This window comes from Sus scrofa, chromosome 14 (assembly GCF_054392235.1).
Source record: "Sus scrofa isolate SSC_HxYL_T2T_F1_AM1 chromosome 14, Sscrofa_HxYL_maternal_Yorkshire_Landrace_v2.0, whole genome shotgun sequence".
Taxonomy (NCBI): Eukaryota; Metazoa; Chordata; class Mammalia; order Artiodactyla; family Suidae; genus Sus; species Sus scrofa.
The window spans coordinates 81,498,970-81,519,245 of record NC_139396.1 but is presented as its reverse complement, the minus strand read 5'-3'; the positions used below and the strand labels follow the sequence as shown (position 1 = coordinate 81,519,245).

At 44.0% G+C, this 20,276-nt stretch overlaps 1 protein-coding gene across 14 annotated transcripts in view; it reads right to left on the bottom strand.

Annotated features, from left to right (window-relative positions):
- The window catches only part of TTC13 (tetratricopeptide repeat domain 13), an 83,168-nt gene that overhangs the window by 19,616 nt on the left and 43,276 nt on the right, over positions 1-20,276 (bottom strand). For 5 of the 14 annotated variants that reach the window (XR_014827887.1, XR_014827888.1, XR_014827886.1 and 2 more), the window contains exons 5-13: positions 19,722-19,787; positions 17,545-17,637; positions 14,474-14,590; positions 13,407-13,517; positions 7,158-7,240; positions 5,447-5,588; positions 4,986-5,160; positions 2,627-2,783; positions 489-619 (exon numbers count right to left, since the gene is read on the bottom strand). Coding sequence is in view for 6 of the 14 variants with exons in the window: in XM_001926662.6 (XP_001926697.1) it covers positions 489-619; positions 2,627-2,783; positions 4,986-5,160; positions 5,447-5,588; positions 7,158-7,240; positions 13,407-13,517; positions 14,474-14,590; positions 17,545-17,637; positions 19,722-19,787 (1,075 nt within the window). In the remaining 8 variants the exon portion in view is untranslated. The remainder of the gene's footprint in view (positions 1-488; positions 620-2,626; positions 2,784-4,985; positions 5,161-5,446; positions 5,589-7,157; positions 7,241-13,406; positions 13,518-14,473; positions 14,591-17,544; positions 17,638-19,721; positions 19,788-20,276) is intronic. The other 9 variants (XR_014827893.1, XR_014827892.1, XR_014827891.1 and 6 more) reach the window with 2 other exon arrangements.

Below are 20,276 nucleotides of genomic sequence, written 5' to 3'. Positions count from 1 at the left end.
TGGCCTAGTGGTTAAGGACCTGGTGTGGTCACTGCTGTAGCTTCAGTTCAATCTCTGGCCGGCCACATGGCTTGGCCAAAACAAAACAAACCAAAAAACAATCATGACAGCCTGCTGAAAACTCTGCTCTATCAGAGGAAACTGGAGCCGATCCCAGATGTGTCTGCTCCCAGCCCCGAAGGAGCTGAGGCTCACCCTCCTCTTCCCTCCGCAGCAAGGAGATGGCGCTGGGGGAGGAGCGGTCTGACTGACAGCCGTGATGAAAGACCCACATCCTACATCCGCATTTAGCATCAGCACAAAGGCCAAAGCTGGAAGCAGTCTTCTTTCAGAATTCACTGTGAATGAATCTACTCATTTCTGTTCCAATGTCATGCAGATTCTGAGTAAGCACAACAAAGGATTTTTTTTTTTTTAAGTACAACATGATTTAATAATCCTTGCTCTTTGGTCAGAAATACTCCCATTTTCAGATAGTTTTCAAATACCTCTGTGTATTCTCTTGTTTGGCAGGAAACCAGGTGTTTCGTATTGCATCAGGGATCCCAAACGATCAGCTACACAAACCAGCTCTTGCACCTCAGGTTTATAACTCTCAAAATTCTGATGTAACACGTCTCTGGAAGAAACATTAAGTGCATGATACAGACTTTGACGACAGATACCTGGTTAGCTCATTTCACCTGAAAAGCAGTCACTTCCTCCACTGGAAAAATAATCAAGACACCTAGCACCACATGATCCTAAATTCCATGCTCTGCACCCAACCATACACCAACTAAGAGAAGGAATCTTTGTGAGGGTGTGGAGACACTATCATATGCTTGGTAGCCACACTGATATTTAGTTTGCAAGGTACCTCTGAGCATCATGTGTTTCGTAAACTTCTCCAGAATAAACAACTTGCATGGACTGCCTTTTTCAACAAGCAACCATACCCAACCCTCTGTCCATTCTTACTCCAGCCCCAAGTGGTATCACTGCCAACTGTGCTTGGGGTTGTGTATGTGGCTCCTGTCTCGCTGCCAACCTGCTACAAGTTTCCGTAACAAAGACTGCAACTCTAAGTTATTCTAAGTTACAGGCTGTGTCAGGGTCCCCGAGAGTCCCCTGGGCTTCAGAAAGTCTCAGAGTGGGCTCCTGGGCTCCCAGTACAGCTGTACTCAGGGGGCATTGAGATTCAGGGGAAGCCAGGACTCCAGGGAGACACATGGCACTAATTCCAGGGTGACACACTCACTGGACACTTACTGCTCCGGGACTGTACTGGGAGGACCCCTGCCAGCCCCCAGGGAAAGTAAGTGTGTGGCCTACACTGTGCTGTCTGTACACACAGGCAGGTGCAGGGGGCCATGCTTCCCAGCTCGGGATGAAGGGAGCTCCCCAAACCCATGTCCCAGAAGCCAGCCTGGGGACTAAAGCTTCCCTCATTATTTCTTTAATCTGTCTGGTCACTTTTTAAATAATCTCACGTTTCTTGCTCATGTTTGTGATTTCTTTACTACTTCCTCTGGAGTGATTTTAGGGTCTGTTTTCAACAATTCCAATAGCTGAAGTCCCTGAGCGTCAAAGTCTATTGTCTGTTGTTTCTGCTGATTCTCACAGCTGGTTTTGGTAACACTGGTTGTAATTCTCACACCAGTGATCTTCATCTGTGGGAATACTCGGGGGCACAAACTGGCACTAATTTCTTCCCAGGATGGATCTGCATTTGCTTCTGTTGAGACCCTGGGAAGGCCTCCACCGTGGCATCAGCCAGCCATGAAGGTCTGAAAACCCATTTTGCCCACGCCTCAAGGCATTCCATGGACATCCTTTTCCTTTAAAATGTGCTTAACCATCCACCACTCTTGTTTGAATAACTCCCCTTTCTTTCTTTTTAGGGAGTGAGGGCGCTGATCTTTACAGATTTTTCCTAATTTTTTTTTTTTTTGGTCTTTTGTCTTTTTTCAGGGCTGCACCTGTGGCACATGGAGGTTCCCAGGCTAGAGGTCCAATCAGAGCTGCAGCTGCTGGCCTACACCACAGCCACAACGATGTGGGATCCAAGCCACGTCTGTGACCTACACCACAGCTCACAGCAACGCCAGATCCTTAACCCACTGAGGGAGGCCAGGGATGGAACCTACATCCTCATGGACCTAGTCTGGTTCGTTAACTACTGAGCCATGACGGGAACTCCAGATTTTTCCCAATGTTTTAAGGCATTGCTAGATGCCCAGGAATTAATTTCTATTCTAAACCTAATTGCTCTGTAAAGGCATACTGTTTGAGCATATCTGTTCTGCCGTACTGCAGCAGCAATTGGCCAGTATGGTAATTTCAAACTTTTAATATGTTGAGAAACTTGTTTTAAGCTAACAAGGTATAAGAATGATGCATGTCAAAGGCTCTAATAAGCATGAGTGCATTTGAAGTTTGAAGGTGCCCCAAACTACGTCAGGCTAGAGGGAAAGATGATATTCAAAGGTGAGGTTCAAGGTACCTTATAAACTAGGAGAAATATTTGCAGACACATCAAACCCCCCAAAAAATCCATCAGAAGGCCACTTATCAATCAAGAGATATGATAAAGGTATAGCTTGGTGTCGAAGAGGAAAAAACAGCCTCTTTTTGAAGCACTCACTTTATGTGGGGTTGCAGCCCTGGCTGCTCTTCGTAGTCTTCTATGAGGAAAGGCAGGTTCTTAGCCCAGTGGTCTTTAAAGCTCCCAGGCAGATCCACGTCAATGTTGTACTCCGTAAGGGGGGTATCCAGGTGTGCGTGAAGGTATCGAGAATACTCTGCAGACAGGAGGTGAGATCTGATGCACCCAAATATGCCCAAGGAACTGTGTTTAGGGCTGTCATTTTTCATAGCCAATTTGCACAAAGTCCAAGGACTTCACAACAAACTTCCATTTAATGATAAGAATTTTTAAGTGGACTCCAAATTTTAGTAAGTCACTATAAGATGACAATGGAGGTGGCCTGCTGCTGACTTGAGTCGCCAAGGCCAAATACACGCCAGTCAATCTGGGCCCACTTTGGCTAAATTTTAACTGCTTTTCCACAAGCAATACTAAAGATCTCACTATTCAATACTAGAATCTAAGAATGCAAGTTCAATGCCACAGAGAGCCTGGTTCCTTGTCAACGGATAGATCTACTGACTGTGGATGCGATTTCATCAACTGACCAACTGCTGTTTGTCTCTAGGAACATGGTGTAGGGAAAAAACAGAATAAGGAGTGCCCGCATCTTCAATCGATAGTTTACAAGTCCAAGTTCTCCCAAACCAGGAACGAACAGAGAATTACAATTTAGAGTAAGCAGCTGCACTGTCCAAAAGGTGGCCCCTAGCCAGCTGGCTATTGAGAACTTCAGATGTGGCTAGTGTGGCTGAAAAACTGAACTTTAAATTTTACTTAACTCAGATTAATTTAAACATAAATTAATACTTTGCTATCTTGTGCAATTATTAGAACACAATGTTTGGAACAACCCACATATATCAACCTACTTTTGAACTTTAAATTTTATGAACTCTTGGAGTTCCTGTCATGGCTCAGTGGTTAACGAATCTGACTAGAAACCATGAGATTGAAGGTTCAATCCCTGGCCTCACTCAGTGGGTTAAGGATCTGGCGTTGCCATGAGCTGTGGTGTAGGTTGCAGACTCAGCTCAGATCTAGCGTTGTTGTGGCTGTGGCATAGGCCGGCGGCAACAACTCCGATTGTACCCCTAGCCTGGGAACCTCCATGTGCCGCAGGTATGGCCTTAAAAAGACAAATAAATAAATAAATAAATAAATTTTATGAACTCTTAAGTCCAGATCATGAATCTCCAATGAAAATTTAGCATCCAAGTTGACAGGAACTGTAAGTGTAAAATATATTTCAGGAGTTCCCATCATGGCTCAGCAGAAAGAAGTCTGACTAGTATCCATGAGGATGGAGGTTCGATCTCTGGCCTTGCTCAGTGGGTTAAGGATCCGGGTTTGCCATGAGCTGTGGTGTAGGTTGCAGACACGCAGACTCGGCTTGGATCTCACGTTGCTGTGGTTGCAGTGTAGGCCAGCAGCCACAGCTCTGATTCAACTCCTATCCTGGGAACCTCCATATGCCTCGGGTGTGGCCCTAAAAAGACAAAAAAATAAAACAGATTTCCAAGACAAGTACAGAAAATGGAAAATATCTAACAAACAGAATTTTCATATTTACCAGAGGCTGAACTAATACTGTGAGTGTACTAAGGTACATGAAATGTATTATTAAAATGAATTCCACCTTTTTATTTTTTGTCTTTTGTTTGTTTTGACTTTTTACTGAAGCCAATAGAAATTTAAAATCACACATACGGCTTGCAATTTTTCTCACTTGGACAGTACTGGAACAGAGGGCAAAATATGACGAAAGAGAAATGAAAGTAAAGATTTGCCTTTCTATGAAAAACAAAACTATCTTTATGTAGGGCAGAGAGAAGGTAAGACTGACTAATGAAAAGATAACTCAAAGACGAGTTTCCTCTTCAGCCTGATTTAAATTCTCCAACATAGGTGAGAACTCTGATATGAAGGAATGACAGATCAAAGATACTAAGCTTATACTGAACAGCAGAAACCTTATAAAGGGGTACTTTTCTGTCATCCCTTTATCTTTGGATGAGACGTGACAAAACACACATACCCAGATGATGGTCACATTTAGTTCAAGATATGTTTTTTGTTTTTTTTTTTGACTTAAGTAAAAACTTTTAACTTTAGTGACAAAGAAGCCAAAAAAAAAAAAAAAAAAAAAAAGAAAAGGAAAGAAAGAAAGGCACTGGACTGGCCTTCATAAGACATAGGGTCTCTAGCCCTGACACTCGCATTCCCCGAGGGGTGGCAGTGGGCAAGCTTCTCTGAGAGTCTCAGCTGCCTTGGAGGGGACCTTGGAGAGACAAGCCGTGTGACACCTGCACCTTCAAGCTTTTAAATGCGGTGACCCTGCAACTGCCTGACTTACCTCGCAGATACTTCACTTTAAGGTACTCTGGGCTAGCCTTCTGGCCGGGAAGAGGGTCATTGAGCATAACTTTCGTTTGGGCCTTTATCCCTTCATAAAACTGCCCCATTGCTACGTGGCTGAGTCCTTTCATGTACTGGCACACCTCATTATATGGCTCCAACTGCAGACACCGCTGAGGCATTGAAGGAGAAAATGTGTTATTAGTTAGCAATACACTTTAAAGTATATTCGTCTTTAATCTGGAATTGGAAAAACTTTCCCTCCGGGTTAAATCAGGCCAAATACGTCCTCTGTAAATCAGTCAACAGGACAAGGTAATGGTTTTCTCTTTCTTTTTGCTGCAGTATAAGCCCTATTCTTGTCCCTCCCCCACCCCCACCCCCACCCCGTTGCACCGAACTTTGCTGAGGATCCATGCAGGTCTGCAGTCACGGTGCTTCTCACTTTCAGATGCTCACCTTAAAGTTCTTCAGGGCCTCCTGTAAGCTGCCATGGTGATAGAGCATCACTCCCCTGAGCTGGAGGGTCTGCACATGATTTTGGTTGAGCAACAGAGCCTTTTGAAAGCTCTCAGTGGCTGCTTCAAAATTGCCCAGTTCTCTAGGTATTTAACAATAGTGATGAACATAGTACAGACATTTCAGTAAACATACAGAACAAGTTATCCTCAGAATTACCGTCCAATCTGCAAATAAGATAGCCCGATATGGGTGTTTGCTTTTTAATTTTACCACTTTATAGCTACTTAGCCTCATCATATCCTACTTGCTTTTTTTTTTTTTTTTCCTACTTGCTTTTTCTTTTTTTTTGTCTTTTTAGGGCCGCACCTGTGGCATATGGAGGTTCCCAGGCTGGGGTTGAATCAGAGCTGTAGCTGCTGGCCTATGCCACAGCCACAGCAATGCCAGATCCGAACCATGTCTGTGACCTACACCAGAGCTCGCGGCAACACTGGATCCTTAACGCATTGAACAGTGCCAGGGATCAAACCTGAGTTCTCATGGATGCTAGTCAGATTCATTTCCACTGAGCCACAATGGGAACTCCCTACTTAATTTTTCTAAATCTTACCAGATTATAGGACAATCATAGAGCTCTTGAAATTCTTTAGGGGGAAATTAATTTATTGATTTCCAAAGACATAAGCTTATTCAAATTCTTTTCCCCAATCCAGGATGAGCTCCAACCCCTAAAAAACTTTGTGTAAGTTTTAGTTTTTTGGCTAGAAACATGTTTCTCTTTTGGGAAAAAAGTATGTAGGTTATAATCATACAGAGGTATATCATTGTGAATCAAGTTCATAGGTTTAAATATTTTTTCTGTCACTAAAGTTACTTTACGTAAAATCTCGTAAATCATTAATTTAAAATTCTGAAAGAAGTATATTTTAGAATTTTTGATCATTTCAGAGTAGAAAGGTTCTTACTGAGCAGCCTTCTTTTATATATCAAATTTCTTATAAATAATAGAGCCTCCAAAATATCCAATATGTCAGTTTTCTATAAATAAGGAATATTTTAAAAATATATGTAGCACTCACTTTTTTTTTTCTTTTTTTTTTAAGGGCTGTACCTGTGGCACATGGAAGTTCTCAAGCTAGGGGTTGAATTAGAGTTGCAGCTGCTGGCCTACGACACAGCCACGGCAACACTGGATCGGAGCGCATCTGTGACCTACACCACACCTTGCGGCAATGCCAGGTCCTTAACCCACTGATCGGGGCCAGGGATCTAACCTGCATCCTCATGGATACTAGTTGGGTTTGTAACCCACTGAGCCACAATGGGAACTCCTGTTATGTGGGTATTAACCTCAGTTACTGTCTAAAAAAGCAGCAGCATATAGAACTCAACAGTTTATAATGCCACTATTCAAAGCAACAACCCTTGAAGCACTACCATTTTCTAGACCAATATCTATAAAAGAGGTTCTCTTAAGACAGATAACAGGCATCCTGACATCCTCTTACTGACAGTTCTATAGTCCAAAGAAGATCTCAACAAGGATATACATGCCTGTGTAATTCAGAATGAGCATCTCTTTTGGTTAAGAAATGCTTTAAAATATGTGTGTGTGTGTATATATAATATTGTATATACCGATTACGAGGCTGTCTTATCTCCCCATCGACACCCTCCCTCCTCCCCCACCTGTTATTACTTTACTCACCTATAGGCCTGCCCAAGACTTTTATATGCATCAATAAAGTCAACTTTTTGCTTCAAAGCTTCTTTGAAGGATTCAATAGCTTCCTGTAAAAAGTATGTAGAAAATTATTTCATTTACTTAACTTAAAATTGAGTTTCTCTTAAATCACTAAAGGACTTATCTACATCTTATGCATGGTCTCTGAGTGATTTTATTTTTAAATAAGAGGACTTAAAAGAGAGAGGTATAAAGCACAATAAACTATGAGTCAGGATGATTTGATTTCAACAGTAAACAAATGCATTACTACGGAAAACAGGGCCTTAAGTTTCTCCCTTTCAAAAAGGGAAAACAGCTTCTCACTATCTCTTTCATTAGGATTTTGAGTGTTAATAACACCTTCATTTTAACATAGTTTCCTTAATGGATAAAAGCCGCATGGAACAAAAGGAAGCCTAAGAGCTGCGTGAAATAATCCAAAATGATCACAGCCAGCAGCATTTAAAAGTGAACCAACAGAAGAGACAGAAAAGAGCAAGCCCAATGTGCAATTGTTTATAAGACAAGAAAAAAGGCTCCTAGGAGAGCATCTGAAGGACTCCCATGATCTACAAGGAAAAAGGAACAAAATAAGAGAAACCTTCACTCTGGGGGCAGGCGGACTGTGGCTCCCACCAAGGTTCCAGGTGTGCGCTAAGGGCCCAGAACCGCACACACTATGCCTTGACACCAACCCTCAGAACCACAGTATACTTGGCTGCAAGGGGACTCTCTGTGAAAACTGGCAATAAAATGCACCATTCCATGTCAGAAAAAACATCCTAGGCTTCCACCAGCATTGAATGCACTTTTCATTATAACTTTATTTACTGTAAAAAAAAAAAAAAATTACGAAGACATTTCACCCATCTCCCCAGGAAAAGACATATCTCACTTAACAGCTATAAAGGATCACGGTCTCTAAGAGCTTTAATGAGAAAGCCTTAAAAACTCCTGGGATAGAACATTGCAGCCTCATTAGATAATTCATAGCAAAAACTACTAAAGATATCATATGCCTTGCACATGGTAGGCACTCAATAAACATTTAATTCCCTGGTAGGCACACAAAATAGTTTGGCAAAAGCAGGACAATCTTGATTCTTTTCAGAAAGTCATTCCTTCTCTGCTTCTTGGTTTCTCGGGGCGGTGGGGGGGCAGCAGTCAAGAGAGGCTGGATTTGAAACTCTTCAGAGGCAACACGGGGATAAACCTTTTCATTAAGGAGTCCCACTGCATAGCTACTGCCTGGGAGAAAGATGAAAATCAATTCGAACACTGAAGTGTTAAGGACCACTCTTAATTAGGCTTCTTGCCATGACACAGTCCGGATCTTTTAGGGTTTCTACAACTATATATTTAATTCAACAAACATATAGTGAGTGCCTACTATGTGCCAGGGGCCACAGGAGGGAAGGGAACACAAAGATAGGCAGGTCATTATCTCTGTCCTCTAAGAATTCACAGTGTTGTTAGAAAGCCAATTGTGTCACCAGGTTATTAGAATACAAACTAAGAGCTACGACAGAGGTGTGAGCAAAAGTCTCTGGGAATAAAGTGAAAGAAACAACTAACTGAGCCTGAGGGACCAGAAGAGGCTGCACAAGGAGGTGACAAGGAGCTGGGTTTACAGAATGAGGGTTTGGGGAAGAAAGTGGAGCTTCTTGGACGGGGAGCACTAGGACACTGGGGCGTGAGCACAGGGTGCATGGGTGAGGGTGGGAGAGGGAGATGCGGGGGTCAGGGGCCAGAGGGCTCTGCAGCCTGGGCCAACCCTGAAGCCCTGAGGACTGGGGCCTGGGTGGCGGTCCCCATCTCACAACATGTACCCATTAGAGATGATAAAGGCGGGCAAAACCAGAGAAGACACACGGGAACCGGGAGAGGATGGATGGAGCCCGGCCAGGAGGCGGCCGCATGGGTCCAGGCAAGAGATGATGAGAGCTCAGACTGAGATAGTGTCTCAAGGGAGAGAAAAGAAGGGTCCCATTCAGGAAGGGTTGGTTTTTTAAAGGCAAACGAAGACCCTACTGGCTGTGTGGGGCTGGGGGAGGAGGGAGGTGAGGGCAGGGAGAGTTGAAGCTGAGAGCCTGGGTGCAGGGCCGGGGTGTTAACCGAGGCGGTTTAGCAGGTGGACAGCTGCGAGGTGGGGGGAGGCCATGAGTCCACCATTAAGTCTGGGGTGTAGGTGGACGTCTGGAGGAGATGCCCGGGGGCCTCTGCTGCCCACGGCACTTACAGCATGCTTGGACGCCACAGTTCTTCAAAGTCTGATTTCTCTTCAGCTTTTAAGAGTCTTTGGTTTCGGGGTTCCTGTCTAATCACTGCACAGCTCTCTACCTCATTCTGCCAAAAAGGGGACATAGCAGAATCAAGATTTTAAGCCATTGGGAACAAAGAAACCACGTTCGTTGAATCAATCTCTCAGCATACGAACTGGCTCTGAATTCGTCTACACAGGGAATGCAATGGTCACCACTTAAGTTGCCATCCTCCTCACTAGCTGGTGAGCAGCCAGCACTCTGGGGCCATTCAGTTATAACTGAACAGGACAACCGCAGGCAACTCTCAAGGTCAATGTATGTGTTCCGAATATACAGTTTTTGAAATATCCTTACAACGGGTATACAATTCAATAGAAAGATTTTTGCTATTCTTTCCCCTAAGAAAATCCAAAATGTCTGATATAGCTACTGAACTGGACAGCTGTGAAATTTGTCATGTAATATATCCTAATATAGTTCTTTTTTTTTTTTTTTAAGGGCTGGACCTGCACCGCTGGAGGTTCCTGGGCTAGGGGTCTAATAGGAGCTGTGGCCGCCGGCCTATGCCACAGCCACAGCCACGCCAGATCCAAGCCATGTCTGCAACCTACACCAAAGCTCATGGCAATGCCAGATCCTTAACCCACTGAGTGAGACCCAGGATCGAACCTGCATCCTCAGATGCTAGTCAGATTCATTTCTGCTGAGCCATAGCAGAACCATGATGGGAACTCCTATCCTAATATATTTCTTTCTTTTTTTTTTTTTTTTTTTTTGTCTGTTTGTCTTTTTAGGGCCACACCCTCAGCCTATGGAGGTTCCCAGGCTAGGGGTCAAATCGGAGCTGTAGCCTCCGGCCTACGGCAGAGCCACAACAACGCCAGATCCAAGCTGATCACAGCTCATGGCAATGCCGGATCCTCAACCCACTGAGCAAGGCCAGGGATTGAACCTGCAACATCATGGTTCCTAGTTGGATTTGTTTCTTGTGCCACAACGGGAACTCCCTGATATATTTCTAATGTATGATATCATAAAGTAAATAAGCAATCACCCACTTAATTTCTAAATTGCTGCTGATCTGGAGAGATCACCTTTAGGATACAGTGATAATGCAAACTCTTTGGACTATTTAATACTTTTTAAATTTTTTCCTTTTATGGCTACACCCATGGCATATGGAAGTTTCCAGGCTAAGGGTTGAGTCGGAGCTGCAGCTGCTGGCCTACGCCACAGCCACAGCAATGCAGGATCCAAGCTGCATCTGCAGCCTATGCCTCAGCTCAAGGCAACACCGGATCCTTTAACCCACTGAGCGAGGCCAAGGCTCAAACCCACATCCTCATGGATACTGGCTGGGTTCCAAACCTGCTAAGCCACAACGGGCATTCCAGTGCGGTTTATACTTTGTCTCTACAGTTAAGAAGAAAAAGAGAAGTATCTAAACTAAGTTCATTAATGTAATTAAGGCATTTCACCACTGACTCAGTTTTCCAATCTGTGTAACTGGGACACCCTCTGCTCCTTCTCTACTTCATGGGGATGTCATGCCGTTGGGATGAGTGAGACAATACGTAAACAGTCTGACCTCTTCGGACAGCAGATCTACAAAACGCAAAGAAAAAGGTCTCATCCATTACACACGTTGATGCTGTGTTTATGAGCGTGGCGAAAAGAAGGAAGGATCAAAACCACTGAGGGAGACTGATTCACTGAGGGGCTTCTGATGCTCCGAGAAGGAAAGCACTGCTTCTAGGTTCTCACCATGTAGGTTTGAAATATACCAAACTGAACTTTAGTCCATGTCCAGTTTCTACTTGGTGTCTCTGTCACCACTCTTTTCCGAAAATTCGTCCTTTGGATATAACACAGAGAGCCCCGCCCACGTTCCTAAACCTGGTTTTTCAGTTAAAAGTGGAATCATTTGTTTGCATTTGTTTACCTTAACAAAGTGTTTTTACCCTCTGAGTAGTAACAGTTCGCGTTTTTTCCTATTTCAAATCTCTTTTTCCTCCATGTCATACTCAAGGGACAGGCTCTGAACAGGGTATTGTGATTTTGCATTTTTTAATTGAAGGTGACCGAGAGAAGATGAGAGGAATAGAGGGCAGATACGAAACAAATGGAAAGAGATCATCGGGCCGCTGCTCAAAGCACATGTGGAATAACTGTCCTCAAAGCCCCTGTGCTGCCCCCATGAATCCTGAGGGGAGCCAGAAAGGGTCCTTGTTGGGACCACCCTCCATGTACTTGCAAAAAGGAGAGGACGTGGATGAAACGAGATCTGAGAAATTCTTTCTGGTTTGGTTTTTAATGACTGGGGGTTACTTTTTTTTTTAATGGGTCTATAAATGAAATTTCCACATATAAAATAATCTGTAATAATTAATACCTGATCCACATTTAGAGTTTATGCAGGACTTTTCACACACGCTATTCTAGGTCATCCTCATTGTCATTCCAGGAGGCGGAGAGTGGCAGCACCCCTACCGGACAGATGTGGAAGGAGAGGCCCAAAGAGGTGGAGCAGCACGTCCAGTTATGCAATCAAGAAGATTCGGAGCCAGAGCTCAGACCCAGGCCTTCAGTGCAGTGCTCTGTCTTTGAAATGCACTCATCCCACGGATACTTACTGAGCACCTACTATGTGACAGACACTGTAACACTGAGGATTTACAGCTTGAGGGCTTTTCAAAGGTAAACCCTCTCCCAACCTCCAAGCGTGCATGTGTGTGTGCATGTGTGTGTGTGTGTGTGTGTGTGTGTGTGTATGTGAGATCCTCGGAACTATTTTCAACAATAACGTGCATGTTCTCTCTGCCACGTGCTACTGGAACTTGTCACAGCTTTCCAAGACCAGGTTCAGTGGAACCTCCTCTGGACTCCCCACCTCCTCACTGCAATGGAGGGTTGTCATTTCCCACTGTCTTTGGCTCTTAGGCTGGCCTGTCCTCACTCAGCCGGTTTGGACACGTCCTGTGCCAGAGCACTGCTATGTGTCAGGCCTGGCTTGGGTGAGGGGCTGAGCTCCACTCTCAGCCCTCAGTGTTTCTGCGCTCGTCCATGGCAGGGACAGGCCTGGCACAGGCTGGGAGAATGCAGGGTCACAGGTAGGGGGAGGAGCTGGTGGGGGCATCCCACCCACACCTGGCGTCAGCTGAAACAGAGCCCCACCAGGGTCCCTCAACTGCTCCTTCAAGGGACGGAGCTGGCACCGCCCCTGCAGCCCCCAGAGGGCCTGAGGCAGTCTGGCCGCCCCAATCTGAACGTGGCCAGCGTCTCCTGTGTCCCTGTCCCTACCCTCCTCGGCCCCTGCCGCCTCAGCATCCACTTCCTAAATGCAAACCGGGTCTTGTCTCTGTATTTCCCCCAAATCCAGGTTTTACAGTACCTCTGGGCCACCGATTAAAGCCAGAATTCTCAGCACAGCACTCCTGACCTTCAGGACGCCCTCCCCGTGGCCCAGCCCCGTCTCCTGGCACTCAGCCCCGCTGTGCTCCGGGCACTGACCGTGGCTGTGTCCCCCGGCGCTGGTATCATCGCTCATGCTTTTTCAAAACTTCCCAGCCCCACTCCGCCTTCCAGGTCAGGATGCAGCCCACTTGCTCTCTGGCCTGCCCCCAACCCCTGGGTTCAAAGGAATCTTTCTCACCTCTGCTTCCAAAGCCCTTGGTTGATATCACTTTAGTGTATTCACCGTATGACACACGATATGTAGAGAAAAGAAAGTCTTTGTAAAATGCATCCGTCCTAAATGCAAAGTATTATGTCTCCCTCCTAACCTTCTGTCCTCCCCCTTCTGCATCTATCAGACAGTAGGAGCTCAATAAATATGTTGATTCAAACTACTTTCTAAAATAAACCAATCAGACACTTGAGACGTCATTTAAAAACATGCCAAACTAAAGCCCACCCGCAAAGGAAAAGCAGGATCGCTGTATGTACACATATCACACAGCACTTTCACCTTCAAAAGTCCTCTGTGAAAGAAAGTTAAACCTTTGTATAGCATAGCTATGGGCTGGTTTTTGTTCAGTTCTAAGGACTGCTGAAAGTCTTCATGGGCTGTGGCATAGTCCTACAAAAAGGAGAATGAAAAAAAAATAAAGTAGTATTCATTAGATATTTTGGACATGTTGTACCTTTGACTGATAGAGGAAAAAAATTCCCAATTTATCCTGTGCCCTTTCTGGCTTTAAAAGAAACATTTCATGATCATAAATATGAGTTGAATGCTTATTACTGTTTGTTGAAAGAGTGGATTTAAATTGATGGGAGAAACTCATAAAGGTTTAATTTAAGCATGCTGTCTCGACCGCAACAAGAATATTATTTTACACACGATTAAAGTCATAATCTGTTATAGAAACTTACAAATTATTTTCTGGTACTAGCATTTTATTACACCAAGTACTTCTAAAATAGTCATGATGTAGATCAACCTCGAAACATGTTATGCTGATATTTTGAAACTCTATTTCTTGTACAATAGCAAATTGTTATTAAAAATGACTGTAAACCCACAAAAATAAGTGTGACAGTCATAAACACCACTCTGATGATAAAAGATAATCTTGCTAGACTGAGAAGGTACAGTCTGGGAAGCCACATTCATTCAGGTTTTAGTTCTTGGGTTGTGAGACCCACAGAAATTCAAATTGTTCCTGTAAGTTTAATGGTCACAGTGGTAACATGGACATGCTTCTCTATGCTGCTATCCGCAAGAAAGGTGACGGTATAATCTGTAAACCACATTTCTCTTCTTCTGTTTCTCACTCTCCTTCTTTTTATCCCCCAGCCCAGAATTAGGTACCGCTGACAACTCAAGCAAGAAAATGTGTTCCTGACACTTCATATGTCTCCACTGGGTTCGATTTCAGCTAAAGAGAATGCTTTTATACCTGTCTTTGAAGGCAAATGTAGTATGACTCAGCCCCAAACCCAAATCTATCAACAAGCCGTTTTCTGAACTAGAAGGAAAGGCCAAGTCTTGATCATTGTGAAAGGAAAGGTTGCAAGGCAAGAATAATTCACCTCTGATATGAAGTACAGGGTCCCCCGGTGTCTGTACAGCCGTGCTGAGGGCTGAAGCTGAATAGCTTTAGTGAGATCATTCACTGCTTCATTAATTCGTCCCAGAGGGGACAGAATCTATAAACCCAAAAATGCAATTAGGGGAGAAAAGTCCCAATGATCATCCTCACACTGCCAACGTTTTTGACTTTTCAACTCCACTTCCCCACACCACACGCCCTATGACTCCCTCTGCAGCCTAAAACCCTGGACCCCAGGCACCAGGCAGTGAGGTTCAAAGTCAACAGGCGAAGGGCCACCGACCTTGTCCGGCCAAGAGGAGGCTAAGGAATTACAACAATGGCAATGGACTTATCCTTGTTTCATGTTCTGGGTCACAACAAATGCTGCTTTTCCTGACGTATGACCATTCCCCCCCCCCCCCACAACCTGTCATTTACCTTTCAAAACAAAATTTGGTGTGTCAAATTAACCTGAAGGACAACCCTGAACCATTGAAATAGAGGAAGTGTTCATCACAGATCAGAGTCCGCCATGCTCTCTAGCTGTGCCCTGTGTGGTATTAAGTGCTGAATGGCAATTTCTAAGATCCTGCGTGTTTTGACAGCCCTCTGTGTGAACTCTCAACTCATTGGTCATGATCTGAAAGGAAGGAAGTAAACAGCTGCAAGCCTGTTCTGAAACCGCCTTTTAATCCAGCAGTCGGTTGTGTTCTGGCAACACTGACAATACAGAAGGCAGCTCAGGATGCAAAAATACACCCCAAAGGAGTTCCCATCATCGCTCAGTGGTTAACAAACCCGACGAGCATCTATGAGGACTCAGGTTCGATCCCTGGCCTTGCTCAGTGAGTTAAGGATCCAGCATTGCTGGGAGCTCTGGTGTAGGTCACAGACGCAGCTCGGATCTGGTGCTGCTGTGGCTCTGGCATAGGCTGGTGGCTATAGCTCTGACTGGACCCCTAGCCTGGGAACCTCCATACGCCGCAGAGGCAGCCCTGAAAAAAAAACAAAAAACAAAAAAAACACCCAACAACAATGAAAAAAACACCCCAAAGACACAAGAAAAATTCAAATGTGTATCTGTATTCATGAACTGCGTTCAAGCAATTTATCCAGAACAGATGTCTTTAAATTTGGGTTAATTTTGTTCTTAGAATAGGACACTTCCATCCAGTTTTACTAACTGGTTTCCTCCTCTGCAGGAACTTAAAGCCAGCAAAAGAGAGAAGAGTCAGGTAGTCACATCACAGTGGCAAGAAAGATAGTTGAGAAAGAGGAAAGAAGTGGAATTACGCCCTGAGATTTCAAGCCCCATAGTGGCCTGGCATTGTATTTTCAAAGGAACAACATCTTGACCTGGTAGGTTAACCCTCAGAGACGTAACTGAATTGTCACACACCAGCACACCAATCAACATGCATAGTAGTGTCACTAAAAAAGGTTACATTATGTTCACTGAACACAGACTATTTCAGAAAGCATCAAAGTGAAAAGTTTCTTGTAAAAGAATTTCTGACATAGATCAATGGTATCCCGTAACTGAGCTGGAAAAAAATCACTACGTTGTGACATTATTGTCTGATTATGCCAGAAAATGGGGGTATTATTATTTCGTTTTTCAGATAATGGGAAATCACTTTTCTGATTACCAATATTATTTGGGGTACACAATTAGCTTTTTTTTTGAAGCTGCTCAGTCTTCTTTCTAAGTACACTGAGCGAAATTCATGCTTTGTCATAACGTTTGAGCGTGACATCATCGTAATGGTGAGGAAAAGCACATGGCCTCTCCCTGGAGCAGAGGGTCACCAACTGGGCCACCAAACGCTCCCCCTAAAAACCAATAGGACTCTCATACAGCAGCAAACAGATTCACTTAACCCTTAGGGTTACGATCCAAAAGAGACAAGAGATAATGAATTTTTTCATTAATGGAGAAGGAATTTCATTCAGGAAGTCAAAACCCCAATAAAACATAAAACTCATGTTAAGAAACTGAACTGTAACTTAAGACATTATCATTTTGAGGACAAAAACCTCACACATGCAGACTTTAAAACACTAAAACACTTTGTGTTCCCTCTGCTTGCTCAGTTTTCTCCCCTCGAAGAGGGGAAAAAAGTCATTTGCCCCTTTAGTGGAACTCTCAAATCCCACCAGATCAGACTATTAAAAGTTAAATTTTATTCAGATTGAATTCATTAACATAAATTCTAAGGCCAATAATGTGAGTATAGGTGCAGTAAAATAAATACAGCATGAAATCTGGATGGTTTACTATTGCTTTATGAAAATAGTAAAATGGACACATTTCATTTAAAAACATTAAAAAGGACACCTTTGCACACACGCCTTTCCCTGGCCTGGACACCCCACCCCACCTTGTCCCCCAGGACAAGGGATCTGACCCGCTCCAGCATCACCTCTTCAGTGAGGCCTCTGCAAACACTCCCCGAACCTGTCCCCTTGCTGACCTGTCCCTGAGCCCTGGCAGACCATGCTTTCCTGAAGCCCCCCCCTCGGAGTCCACTGTCACAGGTGTTACCTGGAATTTTCACCACATGTTTCTTCTCTGTCTCCACCTTCAGTCATAAGTTCTGGTTATGGTCCCCCTTACCTGATCTATGTCTCTATATAGACAGGTGTATCTCATGCGAATTATATACCAGTATGCACATGTGTGCACGAGCACACACACACACACACCCCGAGATGCTTCTAAAGGCTAGAAATCTCATTTGACCATACTGTCACACTGTTTTGCTAAAGTAAGTCATATGTACAGCAAACATCACGTATGACATAGTTTTCAATGGGCACTGACAATGGCACGACACACCATAACTGTGTATTTTAATACCAAATATTACTATTACATGTTAAGTCAGGAGTATCGCTCGGCCCATAGTTTTTAGTAATCTCCACCGTGTTTTAAGGCATTATGTATCTATGGAGGAAAACACAATAGGTATAAGCGAGGTTTTAATTTATAAGTAATAAAATAATAGGGAAAAAAGTCTGAGATTCGACTAAACCAGTAACAGAGGGGAAAAAGAAAACCACACTCACTTCGGCTCGCTGCTCAAATACCTCTGGACGATCTGGTTCCAAGGTAATTACTCGGCTCAGTTCGAACAGAGCAAGCTCAGCATTCTTAACGTCCTTGAAAAGGCATTAGCTTAGTATGAGATGCACTGTTATGTGAAACCAGCTTGAATAGATTTTTCTGAAAAAACTAATCATTTAGTAAGGACATAGCTACTTATTGGGAAATAAATACCAACTTCACTTCTACACAAGAGATCTGCCAGGTTAAATATGTTATATTCCAACTCTTTCACTCACTCAGCTCTAACTATTCACTCACAGAACACTGGACCTGCTACCTGCCACAGGTGCCACAGATGGCAGCATAATTTCTCAGTTTAACCTATTTAAACACCACACCAACAAATTCCCAGGGCTGAGTGCACGGACACCAGCGTGCAAAATGATGCTGACCAGTGGCGATGTGGGGAGAGAGAGGAGCCATGACAGTGTCAAGTCAAAACCCTAGACTCACACACCTACACCTTAGGATGTCCACGTAAGTTCTCTTTAAAATTTGGACATGACTTTTATATTAAAAAGATATGAGCATGTTTCTTTTACATTAAGAATGCATTTAAGATACGAGCAAATTTCGCATCAAGATATAAAATTTAAAAAGATGAAATTGGGAAGAAGCAGTTTATCTCTGACCTTTACTAGGGCAACTTCGGTCATTTACTGATGCCCTGGACCTAACTAGGGCTAATTATGGATGCTCTGAGCGTAATATTGTTCCTTCCTAAACACCTTTGTCATTCCCAAATCTGAGTTCCTTCTCAGTCTTCCTTCACATGTCTCAGAAGTATACAAATATACAAGAGTTCTCCAACGATTTTTTTCTTCATTGGCAAAGATATAAAAGTGACATTTCTCCGGAGTTCCTGTTGTGGCTCAGCAGTAACGAACCTGACTAGTATCCATGATCCATGAGGATGCAGGTTCGATCCCTGGCCTCGCTCAAGGGTTAAGTATCCGGCATTGCAATGAGCTATGATGTAGGTCAAAGATGTTGCTCAGGAGTTCCCGTCGTGGCGCAGTGGTTAACGAATCCGACTAGGAACCATGAGGTTGCGGGTTCGGTCCCTGCCCTTGCTCAGTGGGTTAACGATCCGGCGTTGGCGTGAGCTGTGGTGTAGGTTGCAGACGTGGCTCGGATCCTGCGTTGCTGTGGCTCTGGCGTAGGCCAGTGGCTACAGCTCCGATTAGACCCCTAGCCTGGGAACCTCCATATGCCGCGAGAGCGGCCCAAAGAAATAGCAAAAAAGACAAAAAAAAAAAAAAAAAAAAAGATGTTGCTCAGATCCACCCGTGGCTGTGGCTGTGGCATAGGCCAGTGGCTACAGTTCTAATTCGATCTCTAGCCTGGGAATTTCCATATGCTGCATGTGCAGCCCTAAAAAGCAAAAAAAAAAAAAAAAAAAAAAAAAAAGAAAGAAAGAAAAGAAAAAAAGTGACATTTCTCTTCTAAAGCATAATTTCATTTGACTATTTTCAGTATAAAATAATTTTTTAAAAAATATGCATAATGTTCTAGACTGAACATCTGGACAGCTGATCTTAGACTATTTTATTATTTACTCTATAATCTCAGGAACGTCTTCATTTTTAGATCATGTTGCCTTTGTTTGAGCAAAATATACTTCTTAGTGCCTCCCTCCTGCACTCCGCAGAGAAATATGGGGGATAAGGTTCCAAAGACACACCTATCTGGGAAAGGATAATCTAGGATAACAAATTAAAAATAAGTTTTTGTTCTTTTATGCAACCTTTAAAAGCTGTGAAAGGAACTCAGATTCTAAGTGCTCCTGTACTACCGACACCCAGTTTCTCTTTTGCTAAAGACTCTTTCTTGGGCATTCACAAGGTCTCAAGCTTTTCTTGGTTTATGCCCAGGCAGTTGAGGTTGGCAAAGGCTGTCCTTTTGGAGTTGGTGAAATGGACCTCAGAAGACCTGGGCAGAAACTCCCAGCACCCCCGCTCCCCAGCCACTTGATCTTGAGGAAATCCTTCGCAGCCACTGTCTCTTCCGGGAGCTGGGATGGCACCCCTGCATGTTCCATCAGAGCTTGGGGAGCAGTGGGGGGGCCCTCGGGGAAACCCTGGTCCAAGCCCGGGCATGTAGGCACTGTGGCGAGCGTTAACTATTCCATACTCACATGTAGGCCCTTCTTTCCATAGGCTATCCCTCGGCCATAAATTGCACTAACCAGATCAGGCTCCTCCTAGTCAGACCAAAACAGAAACACGTCAAAAAACTAGAAACGAAACAAAACAAAGAAGTCAGTTTCTGCTTACAGCGCAGGGTTAATGGCACAAAGGGCAGCTCTACGTTAGGCTACCAGCCCTCATGTCAATCAGTACGAGGTTCCCCCGCCAAAAAGCTCATGATAAGGAGACATGGATGCGAGTTTTGCATTCTAATTTTTTTAGTTTTTATTTTGTTTTATCTTATTTTTCGGTTTTTAGGGCCGCATCCATGGTATCTGGAGGTTCCCAGACTAAGGGTCAAATTGGAGCTACAGCTGCCGGCCTATGCCACAGCCACAGCAACATCAGATACAAGCCGAGTCTTCAACCTATACCACAGCTCATGGCAATGCCGGATCCTTAATCCACTGAACGAGGCCAGGGATCAAACCCACATCCTCATGGATCCTAGACAGGTTCATCAACCACTGAGCCACAAAGGGAACTCCTGCACTAAAAAAAAG